General features: G+C 39.1%; 2 protein-coding genes across 13 annotated transcripts in view; both read right to left on the reverse strand.

The window, feature by feature from the left end:
- Positions 1-7,022, reverse strand: part of SRP72 (signal recognition particle 72) — a 30,938-nt gene extending 23,916 nt beyond the window's left edge. Inside the window, exons 1-3 of one of the 2 annotated variants that reach the window (XM_045473961.1) lie at positions 5,199-7,022; positions 2,974-3,094; positions 16-139 (exon numbers count right to left, since the gene is read on the reverse strand). In XM_045473961.1, coding sequence (XP_045329917.1) covers positions 16-139; positions 2,974-3,094; positions 5,199-5,310 — 357 coding nt within the window. In that variant the 5' untranslated portion in view covers positions 5,311-7,022. Of the gene's footprint in view, positions 1-15; positions 140-2,973; positions 3,095-4,518; positions 5,043-5,198 lie in introns of those variants that run through there. The other variant, XM_045473963.1, reaches the window with a different exon arrangement.
- Positions 7,023-12,096: 5,074 nt separating this feature from the next.
- Positions 12,097-18,578, reverse strand: part of PAICS (phosphoribosylaminoimidazole carboxylase and phosphoribosylaminoimidazolesuccinocarboxamide synthase) — a 50,504-nt gene continuing 44,022 nt past the window's right edge. For all 11 annotated transcript variants that reach the window (XM_045473956.1, XM_045473958.1, XM_045473954.1 and 8 more), the window contains one exon: positions 12,097-13,054. In XM_045473956.1, coding sequence (XP_045329912.1) covers positions 12,888-13,054 — 167 coding nt within the window. In that variant the 3' untranslated portion in view covers positions 12,097-12,887. The remainder of the gene's footprint in view (positions 13,055-18,578) is intronic.

Here is an 18,578-nt window from a genome sequence, read left to right on the forward strand (position 1 = left end):
TAAAGCAGTAATTACCACTTGTCCATAAAGCTCCTTTAGTTTGTCTGTCTGCTGATTGGCACTTTCTATGGTCTTCAAGGCATTCTCAATTCTGTTCAGCCTGTACTCACAATATGCCTTCTCAAAGGAAAGAGAATTACTGAAAAAGAAAAAAAACCCAGTATTTGGTCATTAGTTAACACTGCAGAGCACCCACCATATGCCAGACACTGCTGTAAGCACCTGATCTATATTAAGTCATTTAATACCATTAACAATGGATGAGAAAACTGACAACATTTAGTGACACGTCTGAAAAACAGTTCAGAAATGGCAGAAAATACTACATCCATGTCCCTTGCCTCTCTTGCTTTCATGGATATTCTTATTGGAATTATTGGCCTTTTGAAACAAACAGTTAAGAATGAAATAATGCTCGCAGTTCGTGAGTTTGAGCCCCACATCAGGCTCACTACTGTCAGCCTGTCAGTGCAGACAGAGCCTGCTTCAGATCTTCTGTCCCTCTCTCTGTTCCTCCCCTGGTCGCGCTCTCCCAAAAAATAAATAAACATTTAAAAAAAGAGAGAATGAAATAATGAATCAGCTAAATAACTAATTACTTTAGACAAAAAGACAATCTGAACACTATTTTAAATGGGTTATTATAGTAGTCTCTTAAATCTATTAATCAAATAGTAAATCCTATAGAGCTGCTTTAAATTTGTTCAAGAAGCAAATGAATAGCAAAGAAAAGGTAACTAAAATCTTAAAAGAACATAGTGCTTATAACCAAACAAATGGTAAAACACACAACAACAAAAATACTACTTATCTACATTGACTTAACTCAGCTACACTAATATGACAACTTGAAACTCATTTTGGAGTTTTAACCATAACCCATGAGGAAGAATATTTATGAAGCAAATGACAATATCCTTTATTTACTTGCCTAAAAAACATTATTTGAAAATTTCCCTACCTCACAAAATGGCCAAAACTCAAAAAGATATTGAATTTTAGTATAAACATGTTTACTAGAAAGCAGAGTCCCCTTTATTTCCTCTTATATTTTTAATTAAGTTTTAAAATTAGTTTTCCACCTATCTACATGTATATAGTTAAAGAAAAAACAAACAAACCCAAAACCCAGAAAGGTATATATGCACTAAGAGGTTTTATTCCAGGGCTATTCATATCTATCCTGTTCCCCTTTACCTCCTAGAAGTGATTACTTTAATTCACTGTTCTCCATCTAGTGTTTGTTTTTCTAAACTCAGGAAAATACACCTATAAATTCTTAAATCCTCCTTTTCTTATATGAAAAGAAGTACACTAACTATACAGTTGACCTCTGAACAACACAGGTTGAACTGTATGAGTCTACTTATACGTGGATTTTTAAAAATAAATAGTATAGTACTTTAAGTGTGTTTTCTTATGACTTTTTTAATATCATTTTCTTTCCTCTAGCTTCCTTTACTGTACAAATATAGTATATAATACATATAACCTAAAAGTATATGTTAATTGACTGTTTATGTCATCTGTTAGGCTTCCAGTCAATAATAAGCTATCAGTAACATTTTTGAGGAGTCTAAAGGAATACTCAAATTTTTGACTACATGGAGGGTTCGTGCCTGCATTGTTCAAGGGTACACTGTACACCATTTTTAAATTTATAAACCAATATTTCATCAAAGAGTAAATATGCTGGGGACACCTGGGTAGCTCAGTCAGTTGAGCATCTATCTAACTTTGGCTCAGGGCATGACCTCACAGTTCGTGAGTTCAAGCCCTGCATTGGGCTTGCTGCAGTCAGCTCAGAGCTCGCTTCGGATCTTTTATCCCTCCCCTGCTCATAATCTCTCTCTTGAAAATGAATAAACATCAAAAAAAAAAAAAAAGGTAAATATGCTGCAAACTTTATTTCAATACACATTTCTTCTGGGGCTTAGGCATAACTATAAAGAAAATCAAGTTGCAGTAACAATTTAGAATGTAAGTTCACAGTTCATGAAATGAGAAATGAAAAAGATTAACAAAAATAACAACAAATGTTATACATTTTAAAGACTGCTAAAGAGCTCTAAAACTGAATGATCTTGGCCTAAAATCATACTCACCTAAACCATTCTCAAAGGAGGTAGGCACAGAGGTCAGGCTAAGACTGCCATACTATCCTAAAGACCTCTACTTATACATCCTTACCCTAGAGGTTCTAGTTCTACCCATTCTGCCTTTTTTTTTTTTAATTTTTTTTATTTAAAAAAAAAAAAAATTTTTTTTTGAGAGACAGAGAGTACAAGCAGGGGAGGGGCAGAGAGAGGAGACACAGAGTCCGAAGCAGGCTCCAGGCTCTGAGCTGTCAGCACAGAGCCTGATGTGGGCCTGAACTCACAAACCGTGAGATTATGACCTCAAGCCGAAGTCAGCCGCTTAACCGACTGAGCCACCCAGGCACCCCTGCCTTTTATTTTTTTTAAATTAAACTTCTAAGTTGTTCTCCTTATGTCCTCCAAGAAATCATTATATTTATGCCCCATATCCCTCAGCAGTTTACTTGCTTCTTAGTGGTTCAAAGAAAAAGGCTCCCTAGGGCACATGGGCAGCTCAGTCAGTTAAGCATCAGACTTTGACTCAGGTTATGAGCTCAGGGTTCCTAAGTTCAAGCCCTGCCTGGGGCTCTGTGCTGTCAGTGGAGAGCCTGCTTGGGATTCTTGCTCTCTCTGCCCATCCCACTCGCATTCTCTCTCTCAAAATAAATAAATAGACTTAAGAAAAAAATACTTCCTAAGGCAGAAAAGAACAAAGATACTATTGCTCCTTCCAGTTTCAGAAATACTACTAGCAAACAGGGAAAAAAAAAAAAAAAAAAAGGAAAGAAAGAAAAGGTCAAAAATCACTCAATAGAGAAGAAAAACCATGGAAATGGTTAGAGTTACAGTAAACATATTTCTAATAACTGCACAAACAACTAACTGAATCACTTACTTGGCTAACACTTTAGTGTGAGTGTTGATGACATTCAAGGCTTCCTTGAAACTTCCATTTTGAATAAGGCATACCACTTTACAGTGTAGAGCAGTTACATCATCCTTGTTGATCTGCAGTACTAAGAAAAATTTTAGGAAAATAGTTTTAAAATCCATTCCCTTTTTACATTTTTACTAGATTTTCCCACCCACTGCCTCAAAAAGCTACATTTCCAATTGTTGCTGCAGCAACAATTAATAAACAATTAATGTTTATTGAAACATTAAAAAAAATGACTGATCGTTTTTAACTTAAGAAGTGGCAATAAGGGGAGCACCTGGGTGGCTCAGTTAAGCATGTAACTCTTGACTTTGGCTCAAGTCTACATCTCACGGTTTGGGAGTTCCAGCCCTGCACTGGGTTCTCTGCTGACAGCGCAGAGCCTGCTTGGAGCTGTGTCTCCCTCTCTCTCTGCCCTTTATCTCTCAAAAATAAATAAAAATAAAAAATATTTTAAAAAGAAGTGGCAATAAGGACCGTTATAATTTAGTAAGATTTTCAAGGAGACAGATTCCCAAGATGCATGTAGCAAAAAAAAAAAAGAAAAAAGAAAAGAATTAAGAAGCTATTTTCTCTGGCTTTTCCATCTTAGGACACATGCTACATCTTACATATTTCATTAGTTCACAGAGAAAGTAAAAAAGTTCATGCAGAATTTGGCAGCAAATGACTTAGGCTTGAGTACAAGCTTGTCATTAACGTCTTGAGCTCTTGGGCAAATCATTTCACTGATAAATGTCAGTTTTCTGATCTGCAAAATGAGTATGAAAGTGTTACCCATTTACGAAATTATTAAGAAGATAAAATGAGAATATTTTAGAAAAATCTATAAGCTGTGAAGTACACAAATGCAACCTATTTTGCTGGCAATATTTCCAAAAACCCCTCAAAATTTCCCTATTCATCTAAGACCACCAACCAAAAGGGGACAAGGAAGGACTTAGGGGCAAAGTTTCAAAGCTAAACAGCTGCTCAGTGTCAAAATGATGAGGATCACTCTCCTTGCCCCTGGGCAACAACAGGAACCTAATTCTGTGTACAAATTAAAGAAAATTTTTACCAATTAAGAAAACATATATTGATAAACACACTGATAAACTTGATGATTAAATAACTCCTGCAAAATACTTACTATAATGCCACTGAATAGTATGGGTTGCAGGCCTAGCCAAAGGCTAACGTTAATTCAAAACAAGTTTAGTAATCAAAATAACTCTAATAAATAGCCAGTTTCCTTAATGTCTGATCACCAGAAGTGCACTGGGGGCACAATCACTTCTTTTCATATTAACAATAGGATATTACAAATTATTTACACAATCTTGTATGCTACTGACATAATTTGTATGTTATTACTGCTTTAAACAGCCAAACCATGTGCTGGCAATCACTTTCCAAATCTCCCAAATATAGGTTGCATCTTCAGTAAAGAATTTAGCATGACAGCATTACAAAGCCTGGCCATATTATAGTTACATAGTAAAGGATAAATGAATATAATACCTAAACCTCTCATGCAAGGCAACTGATTCGAAATTATCCGTTACAGGGCAAAAAAATAAACGAGGCCAAACTTTTCTTCCGACGTTATTTCACATGTTGGTGCTTTTACACACACATTTCCTGATCTGATGACACTGGAGAGAGAGTCTATCGATGGGGGTGAGAGGCCTAACATCCGTTATCAGTCCTTTTCTCTCTCCCCTGAGTCTGTACAGCGTCCACCTTGTCGGCACTAGCTTCTATACTACGTGTCCCTTACAGGTTCCTCCCTCCGCTGCGGTCCAAGAAAACAAGCTCCCTCAGCAATACTGTCTTGATCACTCCGCTAAAAGGAAAGAGAAAAGGTGGCGATGTGGGCTATTTGCGAATTAAGGAGTAAAAACGCTAAGAGTCAAATAAGAAAACGGTTGGGAAGAAGGGCATGGAGCTGCGGTCCCTTTAAATTCCACCCTCACTTCCCGCGATGGGTAAAGAGGGAAGTACACGTGGCTCTCAGCAACCCAGAACCAAGGGCTGGTCACTGAGGGGCTGCGACCCAAGCGCGCCCAGTGTTCCAGCTCTTGCAGCGGGCGGCGGGGTCTCCCCTTCCAGCGTCTAATTGGAGGGGGTCGCGCGCGCCGGAAGGAGGCCGCGTCCTCCCTCCGGCCTGAGCTCGCCCCGGCGCCCGCCCCGACACTTACTCTTGTTGACGGTCTTAAGAGCGCGCGTGAAGTCACCGTTCTGGCCATAACGGTTCACTTCACTCCAGAGGGCAGGCACCGAAACCCCGCCGCCGCCGCCGCCGCTCGCCATCTTGAACGAGACACGGAGCTGGGCGGGCCGACTTCTACCCCGGAAGAGGATCTCTGAGGTGGACAAGCGGAGGAGGAAGCTGGTAGTTGCTTAGCGTTTCGGAGTCGGAAGCGCACTCGTCCGTGAGTCAGCATCGGAGACCGAGATCTTATAGGAATTTGCCTGGATACAGTCGATGCACCTTACCTGAAACCGGTCTGAAGGAACTAGTGTCGGACCACGGAAGTGGGTTCAGAACGGGTTCACCAAACAGTTTGGGTTCAAAGCAGTCCGCGGTTCCGGGGCTACCGCTGCCGGCGAAGCAGCACCCTGGTCCCACGAGGCGGAGCTGAGTGACGGCCTACGGAAGATAAATAAAAGGTCTGTAGGGTGGTAATATACTAGCTAGAAACCATAGGAAGTCTTTTGAAGGAGAGGGGGAGAGAGACGGTTCTCTTTGCTGCTGGATAATATTTCATAAAGGAATTGTACTTGAAAAGGATCTTGAAAGATTAGGAAAACCTGGGGTTGGGTCTGGGTAGAGGTCTGGCAGAGAAGCGAATATAAGGAAAGGCACAAAAGAAAAAAAAAAAAAACTTCCAAGTACGAAGCACGTTTGATGAAAACCTCTTGGCTGCCCTTTGGGCTCCAGTTCAGGAACAGTCAGCAATAAGGCCAAAGGATAATGTGTTTTGGGGTGAGAATGCCTAGATTGAGTTCCTGGCTCTGCGACTCACTATAGATGCCTGTGAACAAGTTATGTATGAGTCCCAGTTTTCCTGACTGTAAGATAAGAAAACATTATTCTAGGGATAAAAGATACTTCATGCACCTCAAGTAATACATAGATATAGACAGGTTTAGAGTTTTTGTAAGAACTTAAATACCAGGATGTGTTTGAATGTCAGAACAGAGTACCTATTGAGTACTCTTGAGAATGACAGGACAGTGTATTGAATACCGCTGCAGACTCAAGTGTTGTCAAAATCCTACTAACTCCTGCCACTTCACGTCTCTTCTCTTTCTCGTCATCCTGTTTTCATCTTTCAATATTTCTGTATCCCGGTTCCAGGTTAAAAAAAGTTACTTCTTTGGGGCGCCTGGGGGACCCAATTGGTAAAACGTGGGACTTTGGCTCAGGTTATGATCTCACAGTCCCTGAGTTCAAGCCCTGCATTGGGCTCTGTGGGCTCTGTGCTGACAACTGTGAGCCTGGGATCTGCTTGGATTTCTGCATCTCCTCTTTGCTCTGCCCCTCCCCTGCTTACACTCTGTCTCTTTCAAAAATAAATTAACATTAAAAAAAAAAAATAGGGGCGCGTGGGTGGCTCAGTTGGCTAGGCATCCATCCGACTTTGGCTCAGGGCATGATCTTGTGGTTCATGAGTTCAAGCCCCACTTTGGCTCTGTGCTGACAGCTCGGAGCCTGGAGCCTGCACCAGATATTCTCTCTCTCTCTCTCTCTCTCTCTCTCTCTGCCCCTCCCCTGCTCGTGCTCTATCTCCCAAAAATAAATACTAAAAAAAAAATTAAGGGCCTCCTGGGTGGCTCAGTCGGTTAAGCGTCTGACTTTGCTCAGGTCATGATCTCGCATTCGTAGATTCCACACATTGGACTCTGTGCTGACAACTCAGAGCCTGGAGTCTGCTTTGGATGCTGTGTCTCGCTCGCTCTCCCTGCCCCCTCCCCCGCTCATGCTCTTTCAGAAAATAAATGTTAAAAAAAATTAAAAAAAAAATTTTTTTTTAAAGTTACTTCTTTGACCTTGCAGACTAGGCAACATTCCTCATTACTCTCTAATGTAGCTCTTTGCTTCTGAACACTCATCATCTAAGGCCTATCTCTTTATATAGACTGTCATTTCCATGAGGCCAGGGACCCTATTTACCCTTATTCACTGAAGTATCCTTAGGCTCTAGCACACTGCCTGGCACATAGTTGGTACTCAACTTTTTTAACTGAATGATTTTTTGCTTATGTTAACCCCTAATTTGAGTTCCTTCAGGGCAGAAAGTATGTCCAGCTCATGGTTGTGTCCATTGGTATTTGGCACATTTCATGTCTGGTCAATATAGCACAATGTAAAAGCAGCACTATTGGTTTAGTGAACTAGTTCAGGAGGATATAGTCTTTGTAAATTAGTAAAAATCATGGAAAGAGTTGTGGACTTTCAGTGACTGTGGAACCGTAACAGATTTTAAGCTAATTATGCCTAGATTTCATGGGGTTAGGCGAGTTTCAGATGACATTTGATATGCCCAACATTTTGTGTCAGCTTTTCTGAGAAAAGGTTTTGTAGCTCTCATCAGAGTCTCCAAAGGTGTTTTTTATACAACAGCCCCACCCACCAAAGGTTAAGAACCTTTGGTGCCTTAGGGGTGATTCTCTAACTTCTTAGAACATTGACTTTGCAAAAGGATTCACAGTTTTGGTTTCTGCATCAGTCTGATCTCATATACTATGTAGCTTCCAGAAATTCCTCAGAATTCTATGAATTCCTAGGTTTCTGTTTCTTTTGTAATTTTAATGGGGTTTCATGGCAAACAGGATATAAATATATGGATTTTGTCTGCCATTTTTGAGACAAGTCTTCCAAACCAGAGTGATATTTTAAAGCATTTATGTGATGCCATTCTCCTACCCTCAGGATGAAATCCAAAAGCCTATCATGTAAGGAAGGTCCTTTATAATACAGCTTGCTACCTACCCAACCCACATAGGTCTTCTGTTACTCCCTAGTCCCCTTGCATGTTACACTCCTCTAACATTTGGTTACGTGTAGTTCCAGGTTGCCATACCTATGGGAATTTGCACATTTATCCATTTCAAATACTACTGAATGCTTCATATGTGCTGGTATTTGGCATTCTGCTACTAGTTGGCTAGGTATACAATTAACAACAAAAAGACAATCCAGTGTACTCATGGAATGTATTTTCTAATTGGGAGAGATATATACAATGTCCAGTGGTAATAAATTTAATGAAGAAAGTTAAGAGGGATTAAGAATAGTGTGGGGAGTTAAGAATCCTTCCTAAGAGTCCTTCCTTTTCACTCACAACATATACTTGTTCTTTAAATCCCCTCCTCCTTTGTGTGCTCAGAATCTCTGCTCCTTTCCTCCAGGTTAAGATGATGTAGTGCTTTGAAATTGTCCTTGGAAGACCCCAAGATTGAGGGCAGAAAATGGATCTTGTTCATTGTTGCATCTCCAGATCTTGCACATAATCAGTACTCAAAACCTTATTTTTGCACTAATGGATTTAGCCATTTGTGATTCCTGAGCAACTTCCATATACAGTATCTTGTCATTTTATCCACTCTGTGAAGTAGGCAGAAAAGATTTTAGCCCGACTTTACAAATGAGAAGTGAAGCTCAAAGTGATGTGCCCAAGAAAATCCTTTTATTTCCATTCTATTTTCACTGTACCACAATGCTAGATGAACAACTCCATGCCAAGTAATTTGAGGTTGTGGTGAGTTAAATGCAAAAAAAGTGCCATTAAAACATTTTCACCGGCTTCCCAAGAACTGCTGGGCTGAAGATGGACTGTGGATAAGCCACATTATTATGCTAATTCCCTGCCCTTTCCCCTATTTTTAGAAATGAAATCAGCTGAACAGAATATTAAATTCAAGGTAATTAAAAAATAAATTCAAGGTAATTTTCATGGTGAATTTGTTTCACTCATCTACAATATGCCAAAGGAATGTTACATATTCATGTGTCAGGATATACCTTACATATGTTGACTCATTTAATTCTGTTAACAGTATGAGGGAGGTAGTATTAGTCTCATTTTACATTTGAAGCAGTTGAGGCGTTAACATTTAATTTACTGAAGGTCACATCATCCCTCACCTGGATAATAAATAGTCCCTTAACTTGCTTATCCACACACTAGCCAGAGAACTTTAAAAACATGTTAAATGTCATGTTATGCCCCTGCTCAAACCTTCCAGTGTTTTTTCCTTTCACACTTCAATGTGGCCTGCAGGCCCCAAGTGATCTAGCCTTTGCTTACAATCATCTTCCATTCTTACCTTTGCTCACCAGAGCTCCAGCAACAGTGGCATGTGTTTGCAGGTGGTCAAAAAGGCCAAGCTGTTTTACTGCCTGTTTAGTAAGTGATTTTCCCCACCTTTTTGCATGACTTGCTCTTGTACATCATTGCTCTGTTCTACTCAGAAGAGCCTTCCTCTTATTCCCAGCACTGTCCTATCACCTTGACTAGTCTTCATATGCACTTATACTTTCCTAAGGCTACCTGATAGATCTTTCATGGTTTGTAGTCCCATAAGATTTTGTGACAGTGGGGGTCTTGTTTCTATTTATTGCTGCTTTCCTAGGGCTTAGAATTAAACCAGGCAAAACATGTATTTCATGAATAGATGAATTAATAAAGCTTCACACAAGAACTTATCTTTGTCTTTTATTTGGCTACAGTGTTTTCATTTCAGAAGGCATTAAAGCAACAGCAACTATAACATGATTTTATGATACAAAGTTTAAGTACTACATGACTTGGAGAAATTTTTCTTCTTTTTATGTTTACCTACAAGCCCACAGAAAGTACAAACACCTAAAGATGGCAAACCAGGTAAATTTGTGTACGTTAATTTATGTAACAGTTAAAAATACTTTCAAGAACTTTAGTACTAATGTAACAACACTACTATATATATATTCTATGAAGCTAGTAGTGAAGTGGATAATGACCATTAAAAATGGTCAGTCCTGGGCACCTGCGTGGCTCAGTTGGTTAAGCACCTGACGCTTGACTTCAGCTCAGGTCATGATCTTGCGGTTCCTGAGTTCAAGCTGCACACGGCTCTGTGCTGGAGCCTTGCGGAGCCTGCTTGGGATTCTGTCTCCCTCTATCTGTGTCCCTCCACTGCTTGCTATCTCTTTACCAAATAAAAGTTAAAAGAAAAAAAAAAGGTCAGTTCTATCCACTAGTCTAAACATTTGAATTTTTTTTCATGTACTACACAAAAACAGGTGAAGTTTTTGCTAGGTAGGGATAGAAGAGTTGAAACTACAGCCAATGACTATTCAGAAGCAACAAAGCCAAAGTTTAAAGATGTTGAAATTGTATCTTTTTAATTGTCCTTGTGAACATAAAAGAATGAAGCAGAACATGGTTTTTATAATTCTCCCATCTCTAGCAGACAGGCATAGCACATGGCAATGTGGGGAAGGAAATAAAGTGTAAGATTCTATCCTCTCCTCTATTGGAGCTTCCAACCCAACAAAGAACTACTTGTAGCCATTGTAGCTAGAAGGGATTTGGAAAGGTTTCACAGAGCATGAAGATGAAGCTCTAGTAACTAACAAATTTTAATAACAGAATAGATTTTAATAGCTCATTCTAAGAACTTAAGGTTCTTAGAGATTAAAGATTAAGGTTTTTAATCTCATAGATTAAGTGACAGTTGAAAAATTATGGAAAGCGAGTTCCCTTGATGAGTTTCATTAGTAATTCTTAAACCACAGACCATGGATAGGCTTCAAGGGAACACCAAAAACCAATGAAATCTGTTGGTAAATTGTGTGTGCAATCTCTACAGGCAGAGTCAATGGCATTCATTTTCAAAGGAATCTAAACTGCAAAAGAGATTGTAAATTTATGTTGTAAGTCCTAGACAACTTCAAAACACTGAGAATGGAGACCTTCTAGATCAGCCTAATAATGCAGAATTTGACCTCCACTTGAAGCTTTTGTACAGATGATGGGTAAACAGGGTTAATTAAAAACTTGGTAATAAGTGAGATGTGAATGTAAGAGAAAAGCATCAAGTATGAAATAACACTTCTGATTTGGAGCAGTGAGTGTAGCCAGAGTTAACAGGCTGGGTAGAAGATGAATTAAGTTTAAAGCATTCAGACAGAAATATAAGACTACAAACACAGCGCCAGCAATCAGTAATACTGGTTTTAGCTTAAGGAGTTACTCCAATGATTACTTATAAATAATGGAGACACTGTGTAGGAAACATCAATACTTAAGGGGAAAGAATAATGTAAGAAAAACTTCAGGATTGAGGTTGGAGTATCTTGGTGTCTAGTCAAGAAAGAAGTGGTTTAGGTCAATCATACCTGCCCCACAGAGACCAGGTAAAAGAAATGATATGATAGCTTGTTAACAGCTGAGAGGGAGGTGAAAAGGTATAGACAGTATAAGCCAGTTGCAAGGGTCTTATCCAGATTTGATCTGTAGCAGAGATCAATATTTTTAAAGAAAGTTTATTTTGAGAGCGAGAAAGAAGGAGGGAGGGAGGGAGGGAAGGAAGATGGAGAATGAGTGGGGGAGGAGCAGAGTAAGAGAATCTTAAGCAGGCCCCCTCCCAGGGTTGAGCCTGATGCAGGGCTCAATCTCATGACTGAGTTCATGTCCCAAGCTGAAATCAAGAGTCGGAGGCTAACGAACTAAGCCAGCCAGGCATCCCAGAGATTCTTAACATTTTTGAGGATGCAGGTCTTTTGGATAAAAACTATGGTTGCCCCATTTTTATAAATGTGAACATATATGTAAAATTTTACCTGGAAGTTTAAGGGGTTCATGGACATTCAGATTAAAGTTTAGTGATCTATAAAAAGTACTCAGGACTGCACAACCTAACAGTGACTTCCAAATATGGCTTACAGATTGATGATGAACTATAACACCTCTCAGTAACAACTGCTCTCTTAGAGGTGAATCTCACTGGGTACCCTGCTCAGACTTCTGTTGTAAGAAAGAAACTACTTAATGGTTATCAACTAGGAGATTCCAGTTTTCAAAAATGACATTAGGCTGAGGATTGTTAGTTTGGCTAAAACATGTATTATCAGAATTAAAAGAATTTTAGGATCACAGAGGCACCCATAATAGCTAAGTAAATCTTTCATTTGGAATGGCAAAGGTGATTCACACTATACTTTTTTTTTTCCATGGCGAATTGCCCTAACACCCAGCAGAAAAGTTCTCAGAAAAGTCCCCTTTCCATGGCTTCCGCAGTATCCCTTTATCTTACTTAGTCTTTCCTACCCCTAACACCCATCTCAACTTTTCTTAAGAAAACAAGCAAAAACAAAACAAAGCAGCATCTCTCTCTACAGCTAAATACACATCTATTCTGAGATACTGACTGCAAATAAAACAACATGACCTTAGGATTTTGTAAAGATCATAATGTAAAAGAGGACTGACTATATTTTTCTCTTATCACTCTAAGATACAGGCATTTTAACTTTCTAAAACTTATGGGTTGAGATTCAGAAGGTCAAGTAGTAACTTTAGAGCTCGACAATAGGACATTATTAGCATTTAAGAAATATATCCGATTGTCATCTACCTAACAATGACCATACAATAGCTAAAGAGATTTTAAAAGTATTCTTACAGTAATTTCACTTCCTCTAAAGAAATGCTAATAATTATGTCCATATAGTCTACTAACCCATGAATCTAGAAAAGCATTTATTCACTAGTAAATTGTTTTCTCTGATTTAAAAAATTTTGTTTTGATTTTTTTTTCTGAAGCTAAACAAGAAATGTAGTTTTTCTCCTAAAAGCAAACAAACAAACAAAAAAACCCCCAAAACAATGATGTTCTTATAAATTGCCCTCTCGGATTTTCTTGTCAGCCTGTTTCAAGGAAATCCATGTGTTCAATATATTTGCTCGCAGTTTGGCCCATACCAAATGGTTGTTTAATCCAAATATCTGAGCAGCAAACTGAGCTGATCCTTCTGGGGACAGTATGGTTGAACAGCCAAGACCTAATGGTTCAAAACGGAAAAGACAGAAAATTGAGCTGTCAATAATGAAAATACCATTAGTAAACTATTTTTTTAGAGTAATCTCTACACACCCAACAAGGGACTCAAACTCATGACCCTGAGATCATGAGTCACATGTTCTACCAATTGAACCAACCAGGCCCCCCTAGTAAACTATTTTACACACCCAACAAGGGACTCAAACTCATGACCCTGAGATCATGAGTCACATGTTCTACCAATTGAACCAACCAGGCCCCCCTAGTAAACTATTTTACACTCAGAGAAGTCCTGTTAACCAAAGACCATAAAAAGCTACTGTATCATCCTTGTCTAAAGTAGGATCTGCAGGAGGAGTTTCTATCTCTACTACTAGAGTGGTAAAGTAGATTATAAGAGGATAATAATTCTGTACCATGAAAAGCTATTTTATATACAGTGTCTATCACTCTTTCACTGAATCCAACTATAAAGAAATTCACCTTTTTGAAAGTTCTTTTCACATACAATAAACTTTTAAATCCCTGGTGAAAGACAATAGAAATAAAGATCAAGTAGACAGAAGCACCTGTTTTTAGACAAACTTGAAGTGTGTTAATCTTTTTGATAATTTTCTAGCTGCTACTTTTGTCTTTGCAATTGAACTATCCTAAATCTTTAAGCAATAACAAGTCCAAACAAAGAATAATTTTACCAAATATCAGGTTATAAGTAAATTCAATATTAACAAGATCTAAAAGACAGTATAGTAAGAAAGTAACTTCCTTGTGGGGGGCAAATGTTTGCTCAGGCAGAGTTTCTTGGGGTGGTACTATTACCTCTGTGTCACTCAAGTTAAGTACTAACTAGCTTATAGATCCCAAAGCTCCATTCCCTAATATTCTTGGAATTCATCAGGCTCTTTGACTTCCACTACCCCCAGTAAGAATAAAGTATAAATCACACAATTTATTAGTTTGTATTAATAAACCAATTTGTGTAGCTCCATCACTTACTATGTGACAGCTGTCACGTTAATTTTAGTGTCCTTATCTATTAAGATGGGAATGATAACTAGTGGTTACCTTATGTGAGGATTCAACAAGTGAATACAGATAAAGTGCTTGAAGCAGTGCCTGGCATCTAGTACTCAATGAATGTCAACTGTTAGTAGTAGTAGTATTCTAGGCACAGGGTTCTACTCGAGTCTGAAATACCTGTGCCTATTGCTCAGGACTCCCTTTCTGATATCAGGAAAGCTGAACTACCAAAAATTAGGTTGTCTAGTGAGCATGCCATAAGAGAAAGAGAAATAGAGTTTTCAGGATTTTACAAAGGCCACTGTAAAACTTTTCCCCAAAAGATTATCCCCAATTCTACTGATCAAAATGCACAAATCTTCGGATTCCCTCTCTTCCTTGGACAGTACTAGATAAAAACTGCCAAAGTTTTGCTTGTCACATTTCCCCTTTACTAAACTCCCTTGATAATACCTATACTATTCCCTAACATAAATTTAGTTAGACTTTCATTTATAGCCATACTAAATTTTTCACTAGAGTAGCTGATACAATCAGATATCTAGCTAAAGATCTAAAGATGGGCTAATCACAAAGTATATCCGCGACACTGTATAAAAACAGCAGTAAATAGCTGAATGTTACACTAAAAGGTTTTTTCAATACATGTGTACTGACTATAGACCAAACATGTCCAGCTGTAAAAATATTATTAATGGCATCCTATTTTTTATATTGAATTAACTAAAAATGATCTGCCAAAGCTTTAAAAAAATTAAAAATAAAAACAGCAGTAAAGGAAATAAAGAAAATAGACATAAACATGTAAGAACAGGGAGATACAGCAATAACATTTGGCCAGCTGAAAAGGAAACGGAGTGGTAACTAACTTAGTAAAATAGGAAAATTTTATCCTAAACTGGAAGCAGGGAAAAAGGAAAAGCAATGTGACCAACATTAAAAAAACCCATGCAAAGGCTGTAGAATTAGTGGCACCAGATACCTCTGAAGGGAGAAGTGGAGGTGAAAAATGAGCCCCCCCCCCCCCCCCCCCGACTGGCTGAAAGTCGAGAAGCAGTTAGGCCATTAGATCCCTTGCCCCATTCAATGTACATGAGCAATTGCCCCTTCAGCATCATAGTGGAATCTTTAATTTTTCTGAAGGTAAAACAGACTTTGGTCCAGACTTCTGTGGACTGGAGGGCACCAGGTACAATTGAGGCAAAAAATGCTACAGTGAAAACAGGGGATTTAGTTTATATACATGTTAAAATCATCAAATTCCAGAATGCTGGCAGCAAGGTTTATTCCTCCAGGTAGAGGAGACTGAGAATAGAAAGATTCTTTGGGTAATTCTGGTCACACATGAGAAAAGATGAAGTGACACTGATGTGAGGGGTTATTCAAAGACAACCCTTCCAGATCACCCCACAGTGGAACCCACTTTTGACAAGTGCCATCCACTTGCACAGACCTTCCCACTGGTCTTTTATAATGCTGCCCTCTACAGCCAAGGATTACCAGACACCAGATAGGTGAGAAAAGGAACTAATGTGAAAGAAACTATAATAATTTCAGAGAGATAAAAAATGTTATTGTAGGGGCGCCTGGGTGGCGCAGTCGGTTGGGCGTCCGACTTCAGCCAGGTCACGATCTCGCGGTCCGAGAGTTCGAGCCCCGCGTCGGGCTCTGGGCTGATGGCTCAGAGCCTGGAGCCTGTTTCCGATTCTGTGTCTCCCTCTCTCTCTGCCCCTCCCCCGTTCATGCTCTGTCTCTCTCTGTCCCAAAAATAAATAAACGTTGAAAAAAAAAAAATTAAAAAAAAAAAAAAATGTTATTGCAAAGATTAAAAAAAAAAAGGATGGGGGTGGGGGGGAAGACCAGAGAACAAAAAACAGCTCTAAGAAATTAAAAATTCCGTATCTAGAATGAAAAACTCAATAGAAGGGCTGGAATATAAAGTTAAGGGAATATTCCAGAAAGTACAGCAATAAGAGACAGAAAAACTAGAAATCAGAATGGTTCAAATTTGAGTAATAAATCCAAAAATGAGAAAAGAGGGAAAATGGAGGGGGAAGGAAATTATTAGTTAATTGAAGAAAATTTCCCAGACTAAAGAATCAGCATTCCAGATTTTCTTTCTTAATGTTTATTTTTGAAAGAGAGAGAGAGACAGAGACATAGTGTGAGCTGGAGAAGGGGCAGAGAGAGGGAGACACAGAATCTGAAGCAGGCTCCAGGCTCTGAGCCATCAGCATTGAGCCCGACGCCAGGCTCGAACTCACAAGCTATGAGATCGTGAGCTGAGCCAAAGTCGGACGCTTAACTGCCTGAGCCACCCAGGTGCCCCTCAGCATTTCAGATTAAAAGAGCCCACTGAAAGCCCAAGATGAAAATACTCAAGACACACCTTTGCAAAACTTAAGAAACCAAATTCATAAACAACTTAGAATCGGAATGGTGGAAGCCAGAGTTCTCAATAACTCTATATAAGACAATGGAGTAATGTTTTCAAATTCTGAAGGAAAATAATTTTCAACCCCGGATTCCATTACTAAATTGTGGAGTATGAGGCTATGCTAAAACATATGTTATAGATATGAGGTGTCAAAAAAGTTTACCAACTGTACTCCTTCCTCAGGGAGTTAACTAAGAATGCTCTCTGACAAATTAGGAGTAAACAGAGAAAGGGGAAGACACATGACCTAGGAAACAGAAGATCTAAGACTAGAGAAAGACAAAATGCATGTCCAGGTAAAGAGATCCTAAGACCATAGCAGGTGGCACAAAAACAGGCACATAGACCAACGGAATAGAATAGAAACCCCAGAACTAGACCCACAATCGTATGGCCAACTCATCTTTGACAAAGCAGGAAAGAATATCCAATGGAAAAAAGACAGTCTCTTTAACAAATGGTGCTGGGAGAACTGGACAGCAACATGCAGAAGACTGAAACTAGACCACTTTCTCACACCATTCACAAAAATAAACTCAAAATGGATAAAGGACCTGAATGTGAGACAGGAAACCATCAAAACCCTAGAGGACAAAGCAGGAAAAGACCTCTCTGACCTCAGCCGTAGCAATTTCTTACTTGACACATCCCCAAAGGCAAGGGAATTAAAAGCAAAAATGAACTACTGGGACCTTATGAAGACAAAAAGCTTCCGCACAGCAAAGGAAACAACCAACAAAACTAAAAGGCAACCAACGGAATGGGAAAAAATATTTGCAAATGACAAATCGGACAAAGGGCTAATATCCAAAACCTATAAAGAGCTAACCAAACTCCATACCTGAAAAACAAATAACCCAGTGAAGAAATGGGCAGAAAACATGAATAGACACTTCTCTAAAGAAGACATCCAGATGGCCAACAGGCACATGAAAAGATGCTCAACGTCGCTCCTCATCAGGGAAATACAAATCAAAACCACACTCAGATATCACCTCACGCCAGTCAGAGTGGCCAAAATGAACAAATCAGGAGACTATAGATGCTGGAGAGGATGTGGAGAAACGGGAACCCTCTTGCACTGTTGGTGGGAATGCAAATTGGTGCAGCCTCTCTGGAAAGCAGTGTGGAGGTTCCTCAGAAAATTAAAAATAGACCTACCCTATGACCCAGCAATAGCACTGCTAGGAATTTACCCAATACAGGAGTACTGATGCATAGGGGCACTTGTACCCCAATGTTTATAGCAGCACTCTCAACAATAGCCAAATTATGGAAAGAGCCTAAATGTCCATCAACTGATGAATGGATAAAGAAATTGTGGTTTATATACACAATGGAGTACTACGTGGCAATGAGAAAGAATGAAATATGGCCCTTTGTAGCAACGTGGATGGAACTGGAGAGTGTGATGCTAAGTGAAATAAGCCATACAGAGAAAGACAGATACCATATGGTTTCACTCTTATGTGGATCCTGAGAAACTTAACAGAAACCCATGGGGGAGGGGAAGGAAAAAAAAAAAAGAGGTTAGAGTGGAAGAGAGCCAAAGATAAGAGACTCTTAAAAACTGAGAACAAACTGAGGGTTGATGGGGGGTGGGAGGGAGGGGAGGGTGGGTGATGGGTATTGAGGAGGGCACATTTTGGGATGAGCACTAGGTGTTGTATGGAAACCAATTCAACAATAAACTTCATATATTGGGAAAAAAAAAAAAAAAAAAAAGACAATAGCAGGACAAGTAGGCCTAGAGAGAAGCCAGTCCATACTGGAACAGGTTGGAGGGCTCAAGCACTTAACATATTTAACATACCAAGAGCAGATTTACACAACTCTGAAAAAGTTTGGGGCTTAAGTAACAAGCAAATCAACTCTTACTGAAACAATACTGACTCCTAGGACTTGTAGATCAGATCATTATCTTGGACTATGATAAAATTACCACAATATATTACTCATGAGATTCTGCTCAGACAATTGATAAACTTCCTTATATGTTATTTATTCTGGCCCCTAATTTATAGAAATAAAATTTCATTTCCTCTACAGAAGTAACAATCACATTTAC

Source organism: Leopardus geoffroyi, chromosome B1 (genome assembly GCF_018350155.1).
Source record: "Leopardus geoffroyi isolate Oge1 chromosome B1, O.geoffroyi_Oge1_pat1.0, whole genome shotgun sequence".
NCBI classification, from domain to species: domain Eukaryota; kingdom Metazoa; phylum Chordata; class Mammalia; order Carnivora; family Felidae; genus Leopardus; species Leopardus geoffroyi.